The following is a 19,782-nucleotide window of genomic DNA, read 5'->3' on the forward strand; positions in this document are numbered from 1 at the left end:
AGCTGGATAGTTTGGCTTAGGGTCTTTCATGAGGTTGCAGTCAGAAGGTCCATCAAGGCCATGGTCACCCGAAAGCTTCACTGTGGCTGGAAGATCCACTGCCAAGAGGGCTCATCCACGTTGTTAGCAGTTGACAGGGGGGCCTCAGCTCCTCCCCATGTGGACCCGCTTGAGTGTCCTTACAACACGGTTGCTGGCTTTCTCAGAGCAAGTGATCCAAGATGGCAAAATGGAAGTCACAATGCTTTTTTTAACCTGGCCTTGAAAATCACACTCCTTCACTTCCATAGTATCCTAGTGATTACACAGGGTAGCCCTATTCAATTTGGGAGAAGACCTCACAATATGTGAATACCAGGAAGTGGGGCTCATTGGAGGCCATCTTGGAGGCTGGTTACCATGGTGGTGTAGTGACAAAGTCCATGCTCTTAGAGTTAACAGTCTAGGGGGAAGGGTAGAAGAAGACAATAAGTCAATATACAAATAAATAGATACTTTCATATAGTTGTAAGCATGAAGGAAATCACACAAGACAATAAATTAAAGTAGGGGTCAGCAAACAATGGTCATTGGCCAAATCTAGCCTGCTGCCTGCTTTTGTAAATGAAGTTTTATTGGAACACAGTCACTCCCATTCACTTATGTATTGTTTATGGCTGCTTTCACACTATAACGGATTTAAGCAGTTGCAACAGAGACCATATAGAGTCTTCTATATTTAGCTAAGTTGGTCGGGGAAGGCCTCTTCAAAAGGGGACATTTGAACAGAGACTTGAATCATTAGAAGGGAGCAGCCAGGGGAAGAGCTGGGGAAAGAGTGAGTGCTCTAGAAAAAAAGGAACGTCAGGGTAAACCCTGTGAAATGAGAACAGGTTTGGTGTGTTGAGGAGCAGGGAGGAGGCGAAGGGGGCTGGAGTCAAGTGACAGAGGGGCAGAGTGGTAGGAGATGACTTTGGAGTGGTGGTCAGGAGCCACTTTATATAGGGCCTGAGGGCCCCAGTAAAGGGTTTGAATTTTGTTCTAGGGATGGTGGGAAGCCACCGGAGGGTCTTAAGGGGGAGAGGTCAGATCTGGTAGGGATGGAAGAGGTGCCTGGTGTAGTTTGGCTCCCTCCTCTGAGCAAGACAGTGCTTCTGCTGCCCCTCTACGCACAGCTATCCCAGAACTTGTTGGTGTTAACGAGACCTAGGTAAAGACATTTTACGTTATTTTGCTATGTGTTCAGAACTCGGAAATCCTTCTTGTCATAAGTGTCCTTTCTTTTGACCCACTTTGAGAGCCTTGCTCTCCCATCTCTGCCTGGCTTTTCTGGATCTAGGAAATCTGAGAGGCTGGTAAGAATACTGGATTTTGAGCCCTGGATTCCAGACTCTTTCCTGACATTGACCTGTGTGTGACCTTGAGAGAGTCAGGCAACCTCTCTGGGCCTTTGTTTCCTCATCTGTAAAATGAGGCAAGAGTCCAGTCTTCTTGGAGCAAGACCAGGTGATTAAAAGTGGGGTTGTGTTGGGCACATACACCACAGTCCTAGAGAGAGCCCGAAGGTTGGGGTCACGGGCTTGGTCAGGCTGGGGTTGCTGAGACAGACTTGGGTATCAGGAAGAGCACATAGTCTGTTGTCAAAGAGAATCCTGGCTCCACCACTTATTTGCCCTGTGCTCTGTGTCCTTGGTTTTCCCATGTGTGAAATGGGTAGAATCTAACCTAAGATGCTTCTGTTGTAAAAGACACTGGCATTCGGCATACCACTAAGAAGGAAAACACACTGACAATTAAATTGTGACATAATGCTTTCTTATGACTTAGGATTTTTTTTATTTTATAACGAATAAAGAGCTCAGAGACTTACTTTGATTGTTTTACAAATCACATGTCACCCTTGTGCATAAATGCAAAGGAAGATATAAGTGAGATAAATGAGTTAGAGAACTCCTAAAGCTTCCTCACAGTCAGCATCCAGCTCATCTAGATAACTTTGCCCCTTGGAATCTTCCTTGTCCATAGGTTTTCACACAGTGTTACCCTCCATACCATGAAAAGCTTGTATCACACATTTCTTGAAAGAATGTCCCACTGCGGACTCTAGGATCTTCTTCGAACTGCTTGCTCCTATTCTGCAAGCTGGAGGCTGGTGCTTTCTTGCCCTTATCAGAAGGTGCCAATGGAAGGTTTTCGGGAAACGACCAGGACTCAGCTCCCTTCCTCAAAGATCCTCAAATTGTTTGTGATGAAATATACAGGGTGTGTAGCTGTCCAGCCAGGCCACTGGAAGTAACGACCAGAACCAACCAGGTCATGAGTGCCACCCGCCTCACCAACAGTGATTGCAGGATGCCATTGACTTGCAGACACATCCTAATTTCAGGGAAAAAAGGTGCTTCCTAGAAATATATCACAATAACTGCAACCTCCTGGGGTTTATGCGGGATAAAACATGGTAAGTGTGTGACAAGTCTTGACCACAGGCCTCATGTGCCCAGCTCGGTAGTGGCTGTCCCTAGGCATTGCTCAACTGTCCCAGGGCATCGCCCTCACAGGGCTGTGCAGGTTTATGGCAACAATCACTGCCCCTGCCAGACATGATCTCAAGCCATAAAGGCTTTTACAGTTTCACTCTCCCCCTGAGATAAGCCCGGGAGCCCTTCCCAAGGCCGGGGAGCAATTTCAGAACCACGGGGGGAGGGGCTGGGCGTTGCACAAGTCGGGAAACGGAACAAGTTTTATGGCCCCGACTTCTCTAAAAAATACCGTGTTCTCATATCCTCAGCCTGAACCTGGTGGTCATGCCTCCAGCACCTGGAGCACAGTGATATTTATTTGTTCATTCATTCATTCAACAAACAGGGAACTGATTGCAGGGTACCCCAGTATGGATCTCATTTTGCCACTATTACATGCTCTGTATGGACCCGGGGCAAGTCACTTCCTCTCATCTGTACAACAAGGACAGTCGATTTAAGCTGCCTCCCGGCCTCAATGAGGTGGTTCCAACAGACAATGAACTTGTCAGTGCACTTAGCACGCAGTAGGCCTACAACCAACATTGCGTGAATCCCTCTCCCTCACCACGGATGGTGGAGTGGTCCAGAGGGAAATCCTCCCCTGCATCGCTGCTGGCTACACTCCCGCTTCAAATGAGTTCCAACAACAAGGGGTTGTTTTTCTTCCATTTTTTATATAAGGTATAATTGCCATATTCTAAAACTGAACTCTCTCTCATGTATCGTTTGGCAAGTTTTGCCGAGTGTGTGCAGCCATATAACCGCCACCAGAGTCGAGAGATAGAACTATTCATTACCCGATCCCCTCCCTCTATGCCCCGTCCTATTCGTCAAACCCTCCACCCCAGCCCTTACTCCTAGCAACCACAGTACCTGACTCTAGAATTTTGTCTTTTCCAGAATATCATATAGATGGGATTCTATTGTGTGTAGACTTTGGGGCCTGACTTCTTACACTCAGAATGATGCATTTGAGATCCAGTTTGCTCGGATCACCCGTTTGCTCCTTTTTCTTACTGAGCAATATTCCCACTTGGCTTTTAAATTACATCTATGTTTACGACTTGGACTTCTCGCCAGCCCAACTTTGCCCTGAACTCTAGGTTTTTATATCCAATGATTCCTTGGATGTGTCATTGGCATCTCAAACAAAACATCTCCAACAGAACTCTGTTTTCTAACCCAGATCTACAGCCTCCCACATCTATAGTTCCCTAAATCTATAGTTCTCCAAATCGACAGCCCCCCAATTCTAGAGGTCCCTAAATCTGCAGTCCCAAATATATAGTCCCCCCAATTCTATAGCTCCCCCAAATCGATAGCCCCAAACTACACCTTCCTAAATCTACAGTTCCCCCAAATCTACAGTCTCCCGAATGTATAGCCCCCCAAATCTATAGCTGTCCTCAATTCTGCAGCTCCCCAAATTTATAGTTCCCCCAAACCTATAGCTCCTCAACTCGATAGCTCCCCAAATCTGCAGCCCCCCAGTCTTCCTCATTTCAATGATCAGGACCACCAGTACCACAGCTTATCTTATTTTCTTCACACATCCCACCCATTAGCAAGCTCTTGGTGGTGCCACTTCCCCGAATTCCAATCTGGCCACGTCTCCCCACCACCACCTGTATTCATTCTCAGTGCCGCATGACACATTATTCCAGACTTAGTGGCTTGAAACAGCACTCATTGATTATCTCAGTGTCCAGTCATAAGTCTGGGCACGACATATGGCACAGTTCTCTGCCCAAGGTCTCACACAGACCAAGTCAAGATTGCATTCCCACCTGGGCTGAGCTGCGTTCCTACCTGAAGTCTGTGGGGAAGGATCCCCTTTCAAGCTCATTCAGGTTGTTGCCTGAATTCAGTTCTTCATGGTTGTAGGATTGAGGTCACCGTTTCCCCGCTGGCTGACAGCTGGGGGTTACTCTCTACTTCTAGAGTGTGCCTGCATTCCTTGCTATGGGGCCCCCTCCATCTTCAAAGCCGGCGTGGAGAATGTCCCCCACCTCAAATCCCTGTCACGCCTCTCGTTTCATTTTCCAGAAAGAGCGCAGCTCCTTTTAAGGGCTCAGCAGTTTAGGGTAGGCCCACCAAGGATAGTCTCCCTATCACAAAGTCAGCTGGTTTGGGACCTCCATCACATCTGCAAAATCCCTTCACAGCAGTGCCCAGATTAGTGTCTGATTGAATAATTGAGACATAGTGTGTATAGACCAGGGGGCAAGGGGCTTGAGGTCACCTTAGACTCCTCCCTACACCTTGTCTAGTCCAGGCTGCGTCCTCTTTCCCCCGGACCACAGCACACAGCCCCTCTGGGCTTTTCTGCTTCCGCTCTTGTTCCATATTGTCTGTTTTTTTACACAGCAGAGAGTGACCTTTTGAGAACACAGTCAGGATGCCTGGGTGGCTCAGTCTGTTAAGCGTCCGACACTTGATTTCGGCTCAGGTCATGACCTTGTTGTCTGTGAGATCGAGCCCTGGGTTGGGCTCAGTGCTGACAGTGTGGATCCTGCTTGGGATTCTCTCTCTCTCTCTCTCTCTCTCTCTCTCTCTATGCCCCTCCCTGCTCATTCTCTCTCTCTCTCTCAAAATAAATAAATAAGCTTAAAAAGAAAAAAGAACACAGTCGTATTGCATCACCTTCCTATTAAAAAACTTCTAAGAGCTTCCCATTTTGATAAAATCCAAGATCTTTCTCGTGGCCTAGAAGGCCCCACCTGGTCCTGCCCCCCACCTCTCAGATGTCATCTCCTGCCCCGCTCCAGCCACCCTGACCTTTTTGTTCATCCTCCAGTATGCTCTGCTTCTTCCCACCCGGGCTTTTATCCCTGCCGTACCTACCCACCCTTACCCCCCACCCCTCCCAAGCTCTGCGTCCTGCAGACACAGTCCTCCAGACCTCGGTGCAGATTCGCCTCTCAGGGAGGCCTTCCCTCACCCCCCAGTCTGATGTTATCTCATTCCCAGTCCTTTCAAATTACCGTTTTGTTATTTTTATTTTATACTGATACTTTCACATTACCTGGTTTTACTTTTTTAAAAATTTTATTTCAGAGAGGGTGAGAGACAGAGAGAGCACTAGCAGGGGAGAGGGGCATAAGGAGAGAGAATCTTAAGCAGGCTCCACGCTCCACATGGAGCCCAACACGGGGCTCGTTTCCACAACCCTGGGATCACAGCCTAAGCTGAAGAGTCAGACACCCAAATGACTGAGCCACCCAGACACCCCTACCTTGTTTTACTTTGAAAGGACTTAGCTGTTTCACAGTCTGACATGTGACTATTTGAAATCACCTTCATTTATTTATTCGCTCCAACGCCGTCTGCTGCTCCCCCTAGAAAGCTAACCCCACGGAGTCGGGGACTGTGTCCTCTCACCTGTGCACAGCACATAGTAGGCACCCACGAAATGTGTGTTGAGTGAGTGAAGGAGTGGACATGCAGTTTTTGGATTGGTTCCCTCCCCTCCATCTCTGCTGCCACCATCTGTCACCTGGTCCCACCTATGAGTGTTTTCACTGGTCTCCTCGCCTACAGTCTTCCAGTCTGTCCTCCATGAAGCTACCAGAATGATCCTTTAAAAATACAGATCTGGGGCACCTGGGTGGCTCAGTCGGTTGAGCGTCCAACTTTGGCTCAGGTCACGATCTCACAGTCTGTGAGTTCGAGCCCCGCATTGGGCTCTGTGCTGACTGCTCAGGGCCTGGAGCCTGCTTCCGATTCTGTGTCTCCCTCTCTCTCTCTGCCCCTCCCCCGCTCATGCTCTGTCTCTGTCTCTGTCAAAAATAAAAATAAACATTTAAAAAAAAATACAGATCTGGAGGCACCTGGGTGGCTCAGTGAGTGAAGCGTCTGACTTCGGCTCAGGTCGTGATCTCATAGCTTGTGGGCTCAAGCCCCGCATTGGGCTCTCTGCTGTCAGCGCAGAGCCAGCTTCGCTCCAGATCCTCTGTCCCTCTCTCTCTGCCCCTCCCCCACTCTCTCAAAAATAAACAATTTAAAAAAGTACAGATCTGGCCACAGCCTTGTCCTGAGCCACAGTCTCCAGTGGCTTCCCATTTGCGCAGAAGAAATTCCAGTTGCCCAGGGTTTGAGGTCGCCCCCACCTGGCACGGATGAGCCACATAGCATCACACAGTGGCATGCTGAGTGATTTTAGGGTTATAGTGACAACATTAAGTGACACTGTCCCCAAAGCCTGTGTCTTTACAGGTCTTACTTCCTTCTGAAACCTTTTTGGAGAAAGTCTCCATTGGACAGCACATGACTTTAACATCTCCCTAAATACTCGTCCGTTTCCTGTTCGAACGAAAAACGAGCAGAGCTTCCCCTGGGTAATCCTCTCCTGTTGGACTTCAGGACAATTGCTTTCTTTTCACTCTTCCTTTGCAACCACCTCCTACTTATGGAAAGTGATTCTGGTTTCTCACTTGTGTCAGTGATCTGGGTAAAGAGAATGTTTACCAATTGATTTAAATACAAATATTCAGCGAGGGAATGTACTGGGTACTCGGGTACAGGGAAGCTCAAGGTGGCACGTGCAGTGACTGTGGGTTAGGAAACGGGTCCCTGTCCTTCTTCCCACCCACGGGTGCACTTCCTGCTGCTTGCCCCAACTTACTGTTCTGCTCTCTCTCCTCGATCTCGAATGCACTTCTGTCTTTTCTCCACCTTCCCAGCCCCTGAATCTTTCTCCTACAAGAGCACACCATCCCTTTCCCAGACCACAGCAATCCCTCCCTCAAACTACCATCTCACTGCCTGTCGCCCTCACTCCCTTGGTTCAAGGATGCTTTGGCACAAGGCTTTGCCCATTGACTATTTCTGTGCCCACCATGCAGCGACTGAGTCATCAATGTCCTCTTCGATTTCATCACAGTGGCCCCTGGAGTCAGACAACCAGCAGTTTGAATCTCCACTGTCATATCAGTTATGGACCTTGGGCAAGTCCCTTCCTCATTTGTGAAACAGAATAACAAAGTGCTCAATTCAGGGGGTTATTGTGAGGATTAAATTATGTCCAGCAAAGCCTGGAAAAGAGGAAGAAGTCAAATGTTGTCCTTGGACTCAGGATTTGGGTTTTAGTTTCACTATCATCAAATAGCTGCCTGGGATACTGGGATTCTGGTCCCTTGGATCATGTCTTGGGAGTTTACATAAGACACCCTGATGCAAGAAATGTAGACCAAAGGTGATCTGGGTTCTGTGAAAGAGGAAGTAGGGCATCCCCACCAATTTGGGACAATGGGTCATTCACACAGCGTGGAACTCCCTTTGGATCCTCATGCAGCCTATCATCTTGCACTTCTCACCCCCACTCTGAGCAATGGAGCGCCATTTGGAATAATGGGATAAAAAGCTTTTAGTGTCATGGCTTTGGAAGCAACCTTTGTAGGAGGGGCCAGTTCCCAACTCTCTGTGAGGCCACATGGATTCAAGTTCTGTCTCAGCTGCTCACTAGCTGTGTGCCTTAGGCCTTAGGACAAGTTCCTTGGCCTCTCCGAATCTTGGTTTCAGGAACTCTATACTGGAGATTATGGGATTTTCTGTTTGTCACCCAAGCTGATGTTTTGCAACTGAAATGGAAATCAAACGTGAAGCTCTGGCCGCCCACGCTGAGATTTGTGATTAACTGGGGCAAAGGGCTGATTAGGTGGAGGAACCAAGGCCAGAGGAATTTATGGCAGCCCAGGGTTTATGGTTTTGATATGGATTTATTAAGCACACTCTAGGACCGCAGTAGCCTCTCCTCTGGCCTCCAACCCCCACTCCATGCTGGCAGCGGCATGGACAAGGCTTCTGTTGCAACGTTATGGAAAACATTTCCTGGAGCTCAGGAGTGGAGGGAAGGGACAGGGGAAGGCAGGAGTGGCCCCATGGATCTGCAGGCAACTAATGGGTGCTCTTGAGGCCGGAGAACTTAATGATTAGCTTCTTGTTCGAAAGGGTCTGGGTACAGAGTTCTCACTGAACCCCTGGTGGGTGGGCACCTCATACCCAGCAGCTCGTACAATTACTATGGTCTCATTCAATTTAATCCTGACAACACTCCTGAAGGGAGCTGTCATTCCCATTTGACAGATGAGTCTCAGAAAAGAGGGGTGACCTGACCAGTGTTACATTGATCTGTGACTTCCAGCCCAGAACCGTTGACACCCTTCTTTGGGAAGCTGACGGGGTCACCCTGTTCCACCCTCATCCTCGAGCATCCCCATGCCTGGGCATCCACAGTCCAGCCACCCCGCATGCTCTACTCCCATCCGTGAATGCCCTGATGTGCTGGTGATGTGTAGCAACTGGCTCCCCAGGGGTAAAGCCTTGATTTGTAGCTCTTGCAGTTCTTGTGGTGTAAACGTCACGTTGCCAAACATGGAGTTGGGAGGAGAAGCTAACAATTGGCTCTCCAGCACACCCCCGACTGCATATGAGGTTGTGGTGTGTGGTGGCCAAGGTGTGAGACCACCTGCCTGGTTTATCAGGGGAAGGACCAAGGTGGCTACAGACCTGGCTAGAAATTCTTGAGTGTGTCGTTACCTTTATTCTTTTTTTAAACAACTCAACTTTACGAAATCTCCCCGTGCCTTCTTATCCCCTGTTGCTGGCAGTAGGCCCAGGTCCCTGGAAATGACCCAGATTAGGGCTCCATCTTGGACCCTCTTGCCATTCTTCCAGATCTTTCCCTCTCTCCCCTCTCTCCCCACTCAGCCCTCCCCTCTCCAAGAGGGAGGCTTGACTTTCATTCTCCCCACACAGTAAGCACTTGGAATCAAGGCATCCGAGTTGGAGTCCTACTTCTACCTCTCAAGGGAAATCACTTCCCCTGAGCCTCAGTTTTCTCATCTATAAAGGGGGTTGGGGATAACAATGTCCAACTTGCTTACCTCTTTTTTCTTTTATTTAATTCTAGTTACCAGACAGTGCAATATTGGTTTCAGGAGTAGAATTCAGTGATTCATCACTTACATAAAATACCCAAGTCTCATCATAACAAGTGCCCTCCTTAGTACCCATCACCAATCTAACCCATCCCCCGCCCACCTCCCTCCATCAACCCATGTTCTCTACCATTAAGAGACTCTTGTGGTTTGTTTCCTTCTCTTCCCTCCTTCTCATGTGTTCATCTGTTATGTTTCTTAAATTCCACATGAGTGAAATCATATGGTATTTATCTTTCTCTCATTGACTAATTTTGCTTAGCATAACGCATTCTAGCTCCATCCACATCATTGCAAATGGCAAGATTTCATTCTTTTTGATGGCTGAGTAATATTCCATTTAATGGAATATGCAATGAGATCTTACCATTTGCAATGACATATATGTATATGTCATATATATGTTATATGTTATGTATATATTACATATACATAACATATATGTCATATAACGTGTGTGTGTGTGTGTGTATCTCACATCTTCTTTATCCATTCATTGGTTGTTGGACATTTAGGCTCTCTCCATAGTTGTTATATGACATATGTTATATGACATATATGTTATATGACATATATGTCATATAACATGTGTGTGTGTATATATATATCTCACATCTTCTTTATCCATTCATTGGTTGTTGGACATTTAGGCTCTCTCCATAGTTTGGCTATTGTTGACAATGCTAACTTGCTTATCTCTTGATGTGAGATTAAAAATCAATAATGTAAAAAAAAGCACTAATATATTTAAAAACATTTTGCATATCATAAAGAACTCTCTGACTATTCTCATCCTTATTTCTAACACCCAAAAAGGTAGAAAGGACACCCATCCAAGGACTTAGAAAACATATGCGCCATTTATTTTGCTTTATAAACTTTTGTTAAAACACACAAGAGTAAGAAATGTTTTTTTGCTTCTCTGCCCCATTGGGCGGCAGAGTGACAGGGGCTCAGGTGTCAGCACAGGGGCTGGTGGCATTCACACCCACAGGAAGCAGCCCGCTTCCAGTATTGCTTGATGTGAATTTCACAATTCATCCCAATCAGGGCAAATCACAGAACAATTTGGCAAAAGCAATTGGCTTGGTCATCACAAAAATCTAGGAGCGTCCATTTCCCACCCTCTCCTCTGTCTACTCTGCGGGGAGTCATGCAGATTCTGGAAGCTTCTGAGAGCTGCCTGGAGAAGAGGCTGTCTCAGGGGAGGAACTGCAGGGTCCATGCTTGCCCTCCCAACCCTTGTTTATTTAGTCCTTCAGATTTCATTGTTTAGGACCAGAACTCAAGTGGCAGAGAGAGAAGAAGAGGGAGAGAGGGAGAGGGGGGGACAGAGAGAGAGAGGGGGGGGGGAGAGAGAGAGAGAGAGAGAGAGAGAGAGGGATTTTCCAATGCCATGTCCTCAGAATCAGAAAAGCAAACTGCTCTTTGTTTTGTGCTTCCCACATTACAGTAAAATTATTTAAATGGAATGGATTTCTCCTGCTGGCAGGGTTAATTGGGGCTAAGGACTGAACCCCTGACCCAGAAGATTTTGCTACTATTAAAAGCCACTGCTACTCCAACTCCATCCTGTGGAAAACTCTTAACTCGATTCACTCCTATGACAGAGGCCTGAGCAACTTTGGGGGGCAGAGGAGCAAAGCGTGGGAATGACCGCAATGACAGAATAGTTCCAGCTTCCTCATCTTGTCCCAGATGAGTCTGAGCTCCCTGGCTGGAATTTCTGGGGACCCAGAGAGAGAGGGGCTGGGGAAGATTTGAGAGCTCTGAGTAGGGAGCAGCCTCTCTGGCACCAGGGACTTGGCTTGGTGGCTTGGGTAGGCTGCTCCTGGGACCACTGGTGATGTAGAGGTTTTCCTTGGACATATTGCCCTCGAACCCCTCATGCCTCTTTCACAAAAAGGAGCCATCACCAATGGTGGAATCTGGGGGCACTGGAGTCCTGCCCCCCCATCCACTCAGAAGGGTCAGCCTGGGGTGGGGGTAGGTAGCCAGTCTAACTGTTCACTCTCCTACCTAAGCACAGTGCCAGCCACAGGACCCATCTCTTTCATTCCCACTGGCTTAGTGGCATTTTGCAGAATTTTCCCAAAGCCTCCAAAATTCCACATGACATGCTGACTGTTCCATCTTGGGGCTTAATGTTTCTCAAATGTGATCAAACCCAGGCCTTCTCATCCCTCCCTTGAACCACCCCCAAACCATCCTGCTCCCAGATGGCCAGGCCATATTGGTCCATCTCCCAAGAGCCAGACCCCTGACACCCGCCCTGGACTTGGGGAGTGAGGAGAGAAAAGGAGTCCAACAATTATAACTTCTCCTTTTCATCAGCAAACAGGATGCTGGACCCTGATTAGATATTAGTGTAGCTCCAAGCCAATCTTAGTCCTGGGCATTGGTGGGGCCCCTGGGAAGAATAAGACTTTGGCTTCTGAGGCTGGCGACAGGGGCAGGAAGCTCCTCAAACTGGATCATGGGGAGGACAGAAGGGCCCTTTTAGTCACCGTGGTCAAGAGCTCCTGTTCTGATCCAGGAAGATACAGGATCAAATCCTGACTAGCCATTTACTAACCGTGGGTTCCAGAAAAGTCACTTAACTACTTAGATCTCAATTTCATCTTCGGTAACAATGAAAGAGACGATGCATGTGCTGCACTTAACACAGCGCCAGGAACGAGGCAGAGTCTGAGACGGGCCCTGGGGGGGGGGGGGGCAATTCCTCCCTGACACCCTTCTGAGCCACGTGCACCCATCCATCTTCACCGCCATCTCCAGGTGTCTTCCCTCTCACCTGCATCACATGCATCACCAGCCCCCATCTGGTCTGCCCACTCCCTCCCGACCCACCGCACATCCTCCCAGCTAGTCATGGCCGAGGAGCCCACATCTCAGTGCCTCAGTCTGGGGTTCAAGGCCCCCAGCCTCCTCCAGACAGCTCAGTCTTTTCATTGCCTTCCCCCCACGCCCTTCTTCTGACCTGAGTCCTTGCCCAGACTGTTTGCCCTACTTTGGAATGTTGTGTCTCACCTGCTCCACTAGCTGAAATCCAGCCCTTCCTTAAAGGCCTAATGCAGTCTGCCCCTTTCTTGGTGCTTCCTCCGACCACCCTAGTCCCTCCAAGTTCCTGTTGCAGTTGCCCACCTTGGATTGTCCTCTCGGTGTTGACAGCCTGTAGGGAGCATCACCCCCATACCCACCCAAGTCCCAAAGAAGGGAAGAGCCATGGGTTACAGGTGGAACGGTGTCTTCCTTCTCAACAGTCTCCTACACTGTGCCTAGCCCAGCTAGTGCTTTAGAAATGCTCCTGGGATGACCGGGTGGTTGTCTGCAAGTCTTCTTCAGCCTCTGGAGAGGTGGCCGTGGAGAAATTAGCATGGCTGAGGTGGGTGACGGTGGCAAGTGGAGAGGAGCGTTGCAGGCAGGGGCAGCAAGACAGGGAGGGATCAGAGACCCCGATCTGACCCAGCCTTGAAGGGTTTTGTGTCTGGGCACTAGGACAGTACTTGGAGAGAAGTACCAGTCTGAGGGGAAAGGGAGCTAGCTATGTCCAAGCAAGGTCCCATGTCATCTCCAGAGAGTTGTCCTTTGGGGGTGAAGAAGTTGGGGTTAGGTATGATGAAGGGGAAGGCAGTGGCTTTGGCAAGAGAAGAGTTGTCCAAGGCAACAGAGGATTTTCCAGCTGGGGTCTCCCCAAGTCAAAGCCCCATCATCCAGAGCAGGGGGTGGAGGGTAGCAATGGGATGTGGCCCGCAGCCCAAGTTCTTGGGCCCTTCGCCCTTTCCATTGCTGCCCTGAGACTGGCCTTGTTGTCACGGCTTCCTTCACTGTGAACAAGTGACCACCGGGGCTCTCTGAGGGGGCTGGGGGGCCGGTAGAGCCCCCGACCCCCAGCGGCTTGCTAGATGACTTCCTGCTTGGTGATGGTCGGCTGGGGGATGGCGGAGGGGGGCTTGACAATCGTGGCGATCGCTCCTGGCAGGAGCTTGTAGGGCTCAGACGCTGAGCCACCTGGTGGTGAGGGCTGTGGAGTCTCAGGGGTGGCTGGAAGGACAGAGAGACAGACAGGGGCTGCTGAGAATTCCAGCCCTTTAGGGAATAAATGAAGACTCCTGAGTAGGTTCTTCCCCCACTCTGAGACATAGTTCCCTCTTCTATAAAATGAGAGAATTAAATTAGATAATCTCTAAGGTCTCTTAAAATTCAAACCTTCTGAGTTCCAGATCACAAAGTCTAAGTATGGTGAGTCTGGGAGGCTGCAGATGGGCCAGGTGTGGTCAGAGCCTTTTGCCTAGGTCCTACCAACACCCATCTCCTCCACCATTTAACATGGAGATCTGGGCTGCTTCTCCCAGACCAGGGCCCAAGTCTGACTTTGTTTGAGGACAATGGGACATGTGACAGTAATATCCTTTCTTGGAGAGAAGGGATAACAGTTGATGAGACCCAAGGGTCTGGCCAACTGGCTCAAAAAATACTATTTCTTTGATATTTAGGTAGATGGATAATGGAAACTAATTGGCCTCACAGCATCACACATTTGGAAGTTAACTTTGACCATGACCCACTTGGCCAACTTTATTCAATGGACAACTTTCCCAAAGAACAATCTCAATGAAATGCAATCTTATTTTAGCGGATGACCTCCTCATCACAATGATAATCTTAGTTTTTGAAGAACTTTGTCCAGTGACAAACTCACACTTCTGAGATTTCACCTCAGAATGAAATATATGTATATACGGCCCCCAGTGGACATCCCCACCCAAGGAGTAGTCTCATCTAATTGTATAATGGCTAGTCTTACCTACTGGGCAGTCTTACTTCAAAGAACAATTTTACCTGATGGGCAACATCACCTAATGGAATTCTTGCCCCAATGGACATATTCATCCAATGGATCCCTCATCCCAAGGACAGCTTCATTCAATGAAGGCTATTAATTACCTTGCTGAGTAAAGGACCTCACTGAAAAAAAACAGCCTTAAAAAAAGGCCAGTCTCACTCCTCACTCCTTACCCCGGAGCACAGAGAACTGCTGTATCCCAGTTCCCATCTTCTAGACCCATCCTTCTCCTGGCTCCCCCCTTGGGCCCCCAACCCCATCCCTTGCTGGGTAGAGCTCAAGTTGCCCACCTGCCTGCCCCCTGGGTCGGGGCCACTCACACATCTGTCCATTGCTGAGGTGAGAGGGCATTGTGTTGGCAACAATGACGTTCGTGCCCATGTGTTCCTGCATCAGGTGAGGGTGCAGGGGATGATGGGCATGAGGTGCATCACTGGAGGACCCTGCAGGTAAAGAGGGGACTCAATCAGGATGGAGAGTCTGAGATAAAGACCATGGTCCTTGAGGTACATCTTCAGGTGTGCCCAATAAACCTGTTCATTCAATACTGACATTGCCTGTTGGCTACCTATTTCTGGATTAGTAAGCTGGGGCTTACCACTCCTATCCATAGGTTTCATGAGGGTACTGAGAAGACCCAACAAACCAAGAGAACAGAAGTTGAAAGAAAGAAGGAGCGTGTAAGGAAGCTGTGAGATCAAAATATTATAATGAATAGTGTATTGATTGACTATTAATATAAGAGATTTAACCAATGGCCCTCAAATCTCCTTGGCATGCAAATCCTTCAAGAATTTGGTGCCAACTCACCTTTAGCCTTGTCCCCCCGATAGCCTCTGCTTCAGCCAAACCTACTTATGGCACCTGAGTGTTCCCTGTACTTCCCTATTTCTATGCTTTTGCTCTTATAATACCATATAAGGTATAGGTTGGTTTGGTAATGGCTGTGGTCACTGGTGTGACAATGGTGGGATTTTAGGGCTTGCAAGAGACCTCTAAAGTATACTGTTTCCATGATAGCTATCAATTATTGAGCATCTAATATGTGCCAGGTACTGTTTCACAGCACTTTTCATGTTTAAAATAATTTAACTCTCATCACAGTCCTATAAGGTGGATATCATTATCATTATTGTCCCATTCTACAACCAGATGAGATTACAGGGCCCAGAGATGAGATTACAGGGCCCTGTTATCTCCCAACAGAGCACAAGCTCCATCTTGATCCTATTTTTTTTTTTTAAGATTTTATTTTTAAGTGATCTCTACACCCAACATGGGGCTCAAGATCACAACTCCAAGATCAAGAGTCATAGGCTCTGCCGACCGAGTCGGTCAGGTGCCCCTGTCCTGACCCGGATCTCGATGACACTCGATCCATAATTCACAGGGTCAAAGTGAAAATGAAATGAGTTATCATCTGACAGTAGTTCTCAACTGGGGGAGATCTGGGGCCCTCAGGGGACATTTGATAATATCTGAAGATGTTTTTGGCTGTGCTGCTGAGGAGTGCTACTGGCATCTCATGGGTAGCGAGGCCAGGGATGTGGCCGAACAGGGTACACGACAGCCCCCACAAAAAAGAATGATCCAGTCCCAAATACAGGCCCAGGTGGCCCTTGGCCAAGCCATCACTAGTAACCACATCACTTCCAAAATCCTGAGTTCAAGCACCCTCACTCAGATCCTGCTTCCTAGCCTCCCAGCCCACTTCATCTTGTACCATCACTGCAAAAACTCTTCAACCCGGCTAAATCTGTCAATTCACTGATGCCCACTTTTCAGTATCTATCACCATGGCCCCTAACTGCTGGAGCACCACGAAGCTGTCTTCCCTCCAGAGCTTTGCACTTGTGCTTGAGCAACAGACTCAATCAAACATGCAACTTCCTCCTGATAATTCCCCTTGGATATCTACAGTCATCTCCAGCTTTGTTGAAGTCTAAACAGTGTCTTGGCTCGTCTCTCACTGCTGCTACCATCCCAGCCTCAACCTGCTTTTTCCCTGGCTTCCTCATCTCAGTAAGTTATTCCATGAGCGCCCCTGTCACTCAAAGCAAACATGTGGGTTTCATCTTTGTTTCTTCCCTTCCCTCGCTTCCCACATCGGGTCAATCAGCAAATCCTGTGTGTTCTTCCAGTCATGCCTTCGTCTCAGCTTTCACTGTCCTACTCCGGCCTGGAGACAAGTAATGGTTAGGGGTCTCCTGCCTCCACTGTGCCACCCCTGGAATTTACTTTCTACCTAGCAACCAGAGTAGTTTGCTAAAAAGAGTCGTCTGATGTTCACTCCTCTGCAATGAAAATGAAATCCAAATTTCTGACCGTGACCTACAAGACCGCATGTTGCCGATTTGGTGTCTGCCCATATCAGTTTTCATCTCATGACCTTATCCTTCTTTCTCGAACACACGAACCTCTCCTGCTTCAGGGCTTTTGCATGAGTTACTTCTGCCGGGAATGCTTTTCTTTTGGCTTTTAAATGTTCTATTTCCTTTCATCCATCGGGTTTTAGCTCAAAAGTCCCACTTCAGAGAAGTCTGTCTCTGTTGGACAACCTACCAAAATAGACCCCTTTCCAGTTACACTCTATCATATTACCTGCTTATTTCAAAATCTCTAGCTATCCTTTGGTTATTGTCAGTTTCCATGAGCCCTTATTCACACACGCACGCGCACACACACACGCACTCACACGCAACCTCCAGAAGGGCAGAGCTCTTGTTCTCTGCTGAATCTCCAGCACTTACAACCGTGACTGGCACACACTAGGTTCCCAGTGCCTGAATAAATGGACCGTTGGTCCCATTCTTCTGATGAGGAAACTGAGGCTTAGGTAGGTTAAGGGATCTGGCCAAGGCCACAGAGGGAGGAGGTGACGGAGCTGAGAGGTGGGGCCTAGGTATGAAGCTTATCTTTTGCCAGGGGACCCGCCCACCTCTCAGCCCCTCCTGGGCCTGGCACAGACCTCCCAGCAGCATCTCCTGCAGCAGGTTGTCGATCTTGGCCATGCCAAAGAGCTTGATGAACTGGATCTGCTCGATCATCTGCCAGGTGATGCTCTGCAGGGTGGGCAGCAGTAGCAACAGCTCGCCAAAGCGGCCACGCGAGTCGTACTGGCGGTCGTTGATGTAGTCCTCCAGGCTCACCTGCACCTGGGAGCGCAGCCGCTTGATCTTGCCCGGGTCGCTCAGCCCCTTGGCGTCTGCAACGGGGAGGGCACAGGTGAGAGAGGGCACGGGGGCCCAGTCGGAGCCTCTGGGGAGCTGGGATCCAGCTCTCCCCTGACTCCTGGGGCCCTGAGAGCGGGTCTTGAGGCCCAAGGTCACTTAGGGAGTCCTCAGCCATGCTAGGATTTGGGGTCCTCAGGAACCAGGGTACACTAGCACATCTGTAGCTTCCTGGACACAGGCAGAAAAGCATTTCTGTCACATTTCCTGAGATGCAGAATGAGGAGATGGGGGTGGGGGGGTGGGAGGAGTAGGACTTCAAGAACTTACCCACGAGGGCACCAAGCAACCTCCTCATTACACATGGGGAAATGAGGCAGAGAGCAGGGAAAGGACTTGGCCCAGGTCATACATCCAATTGTTGGTAGATCCATGATGGGGACTTGGGGCTCCTGATCAGCATTGAGGTCCCACTGACCAGACCTCAGCTCATGCTGCTCCCGCTGCCTTAGAAGAGTCTCCCTGTTTCCCTGCTCCCTTGCCTGTGTCATCCTGGGGTCTCAGCTTAGGTTCCATCTCCTCCAGGAAGCCTTCTCCATTCCACCCTCCCAAGCCTGCTTTATGAGTGTCCATCATATCCCAGATTTCTGTGGCTTTCTGTTGCTAGTGGCCACACGGGATGTAACTGTCTCTTCCACCAGACTATGAGCTCTGGGTGGGCAGGCATGTCTTGTTTGTTGTTTTAAATTTTTTAAATGCTTATTTATTTTTGAGAGAGAGAGAGAGAGAGAGAGAGAGAGAGAGAGTGTGTGTGTGTGTGTGTGTGTGTGTGTAAGGCAGGGGACGGACAGAGAACAAGGGAGACAGAGGTCTGAAGCAGGCTCCACATTGACAGCACAGAGCCCAATGTGGGGCTTGAACTCACAAACCGTGAGATCATGACCTGAGCAGAAGTCAGATACTTAACTGACTGAGCCACCCAGGAGCCCCTTGTTTGTCATTTTAAACCCAGTACCTAGTACCATGCATGGTCAATATTTGTTGAATAGGTAACTCAATGAAGGGATGGGTAGATGGATGGAAGGATGAATGAATGAAAAAAAAAATCAATGGATAAATTCTAGATCCTTAACCTAGAAGGGGATTCAAATGGTTGTCCAAGAGTTAAATTCAACCTTTATGGAGGTAATGCATTTATCACCTCTTTAATGCAAAAGTAAGTTGCAGATAGAGAATTTCACTCACATTTCCATTCCAGGGCTCACTCCACTGAGCCATATTTGTGCATTCCTTCATTCAGTCAACAAACATTTATGGAGCATCACCTACATGCCAGGCCCTATACTAGGTCACCTGGCCCTCCAAGCCAGGTTGCTAACCCTGACTCAGCATCAATAATCCCATCTTATTGAGCAATTACTACCTGTCCAGCTCTGTGCTGAGCACTGCAGAGGATAAGCCTGGGCCAGGTGCTCAAGGAAACTAGAACCAGAAGTCTTACCCTTCAAGAAATGGGGAAGAGTGTGCAGTAGGTAAGAATATAGGTTTGAGTGCTAGATAGTCTGAAGTTCAAATCCAAGCTCTGCCATCTCCTGGTTGTGTAGCCTTGGGCAAATTAGCCAATCTCCCTGTGCCTCAGTTTCCTTATCTGCAAAATGGAGATAACAACAATTCCTACCTCAGAGGTACCGTGTTGCAAGCAAGAAGTGGCATAATCCACATCAAGTCTTTAGAATGGTGCCTTAGTGAGCATTCCAGAAACTGTGGTCATCTTCCTCTTCGTTACCGTTATTACCAGAGGTGATCTCCATGTTGGTGGGGTCTAGCACTAAGGGCAGTGGGCAATGCCTGGGCACATGGTGGGTCCCCTCTAACATGTAAGGAGGTAAGTTAGCAAGCAAGCCTTTGAAGTCCAGGCATCTTGATATGGTAAAATGAAATCAGGCTTTGCACAAAGACATAACTATAAGGACATTCTGTAAAAATGCAGGTGGAAAGTCAGTAGATGGGATGGGGAGAGGAGAGCCAACAACATTGTAAAGATAATCAGCAGACACCAAACTAGCCCTGAAAATATAGGAAGAAGATGGGAGAGAGAAGACGGAATGGCGAAAGGGAACAGTGAGATCCTCCACGAGTGTAGGAGAGCAACTGCGATCGGAAACAGCTACATCAAGAAGGAGAAGGCTTAGCATTTTATTTAGAGCCAGAAGAAACAGTTAAAAGAATCAGAAATGATGCCCCCCGGGAAGGAGGCTTTAGCAGGGAATATGGAGTGGGGGACTGTTTGAATTTAAATGTGTGCAGATATTATTTTGGTAAAAACG

General features: G+C 48.4%; 1 protein-coding gene across 6 annotated transcripts in view; it reads right to left on the bottom strand.

Annotated features, from left to right (window-relative positions):
* Window positions 1-10,280: 10,280 nt before the first annotated feature.
* The window catches only part of HNF4A (hepatocyte nuclear factor 4 alpha), a 58,906-nt gene continuing 49,404 nt past the window's right edge, over window positions 10,281-19,782 (bottom strand). For 3 of the 6 annotated variants that reach the window (XM_053199918.1, XM_027070166.2, XM_027070162.2), the window contains exons 8-10: window positions 17,224-17,490; window positions 14,576-14,728; window positions 10,281-13,483 (exon numbers count right to left, since the gene is read on the bottom strand). In XM_053199918.1, coding sequence (XP_053055893.1) covers window positions 13,341-13,483; window positions 14,576-14,728; window positions 17,224-17,490 — 563 coding nt within the window. In that variant the 3' untranslated portion in view covers window positions 10,281-13,340. The remainder of the gene's footprint in view (window positions 13,484-14,575; window positions 14,729-17,223; window positions 17,491-19,782) is intronic. The other 3 variants (XM_027070164.2, XM_027070165.2, XM_027070163.2) reach the window with 3 other exon arrangements.

This window comes from Acinonyx jubatus, chromosome A3 (genome assembly GCF_027475565.1).
Source record: "Acinonyx jubatus isolate Ajub_Pintada_27869175 chromosome A3, VMU_Ajub_asm_v1.0, whole genome shotgun sequence".
NCBI lineage: Eukaryota > Metazoa > Chordata > Mammalia > Carnivora > Felidae > Acinonyx > Acinonyx jubatus.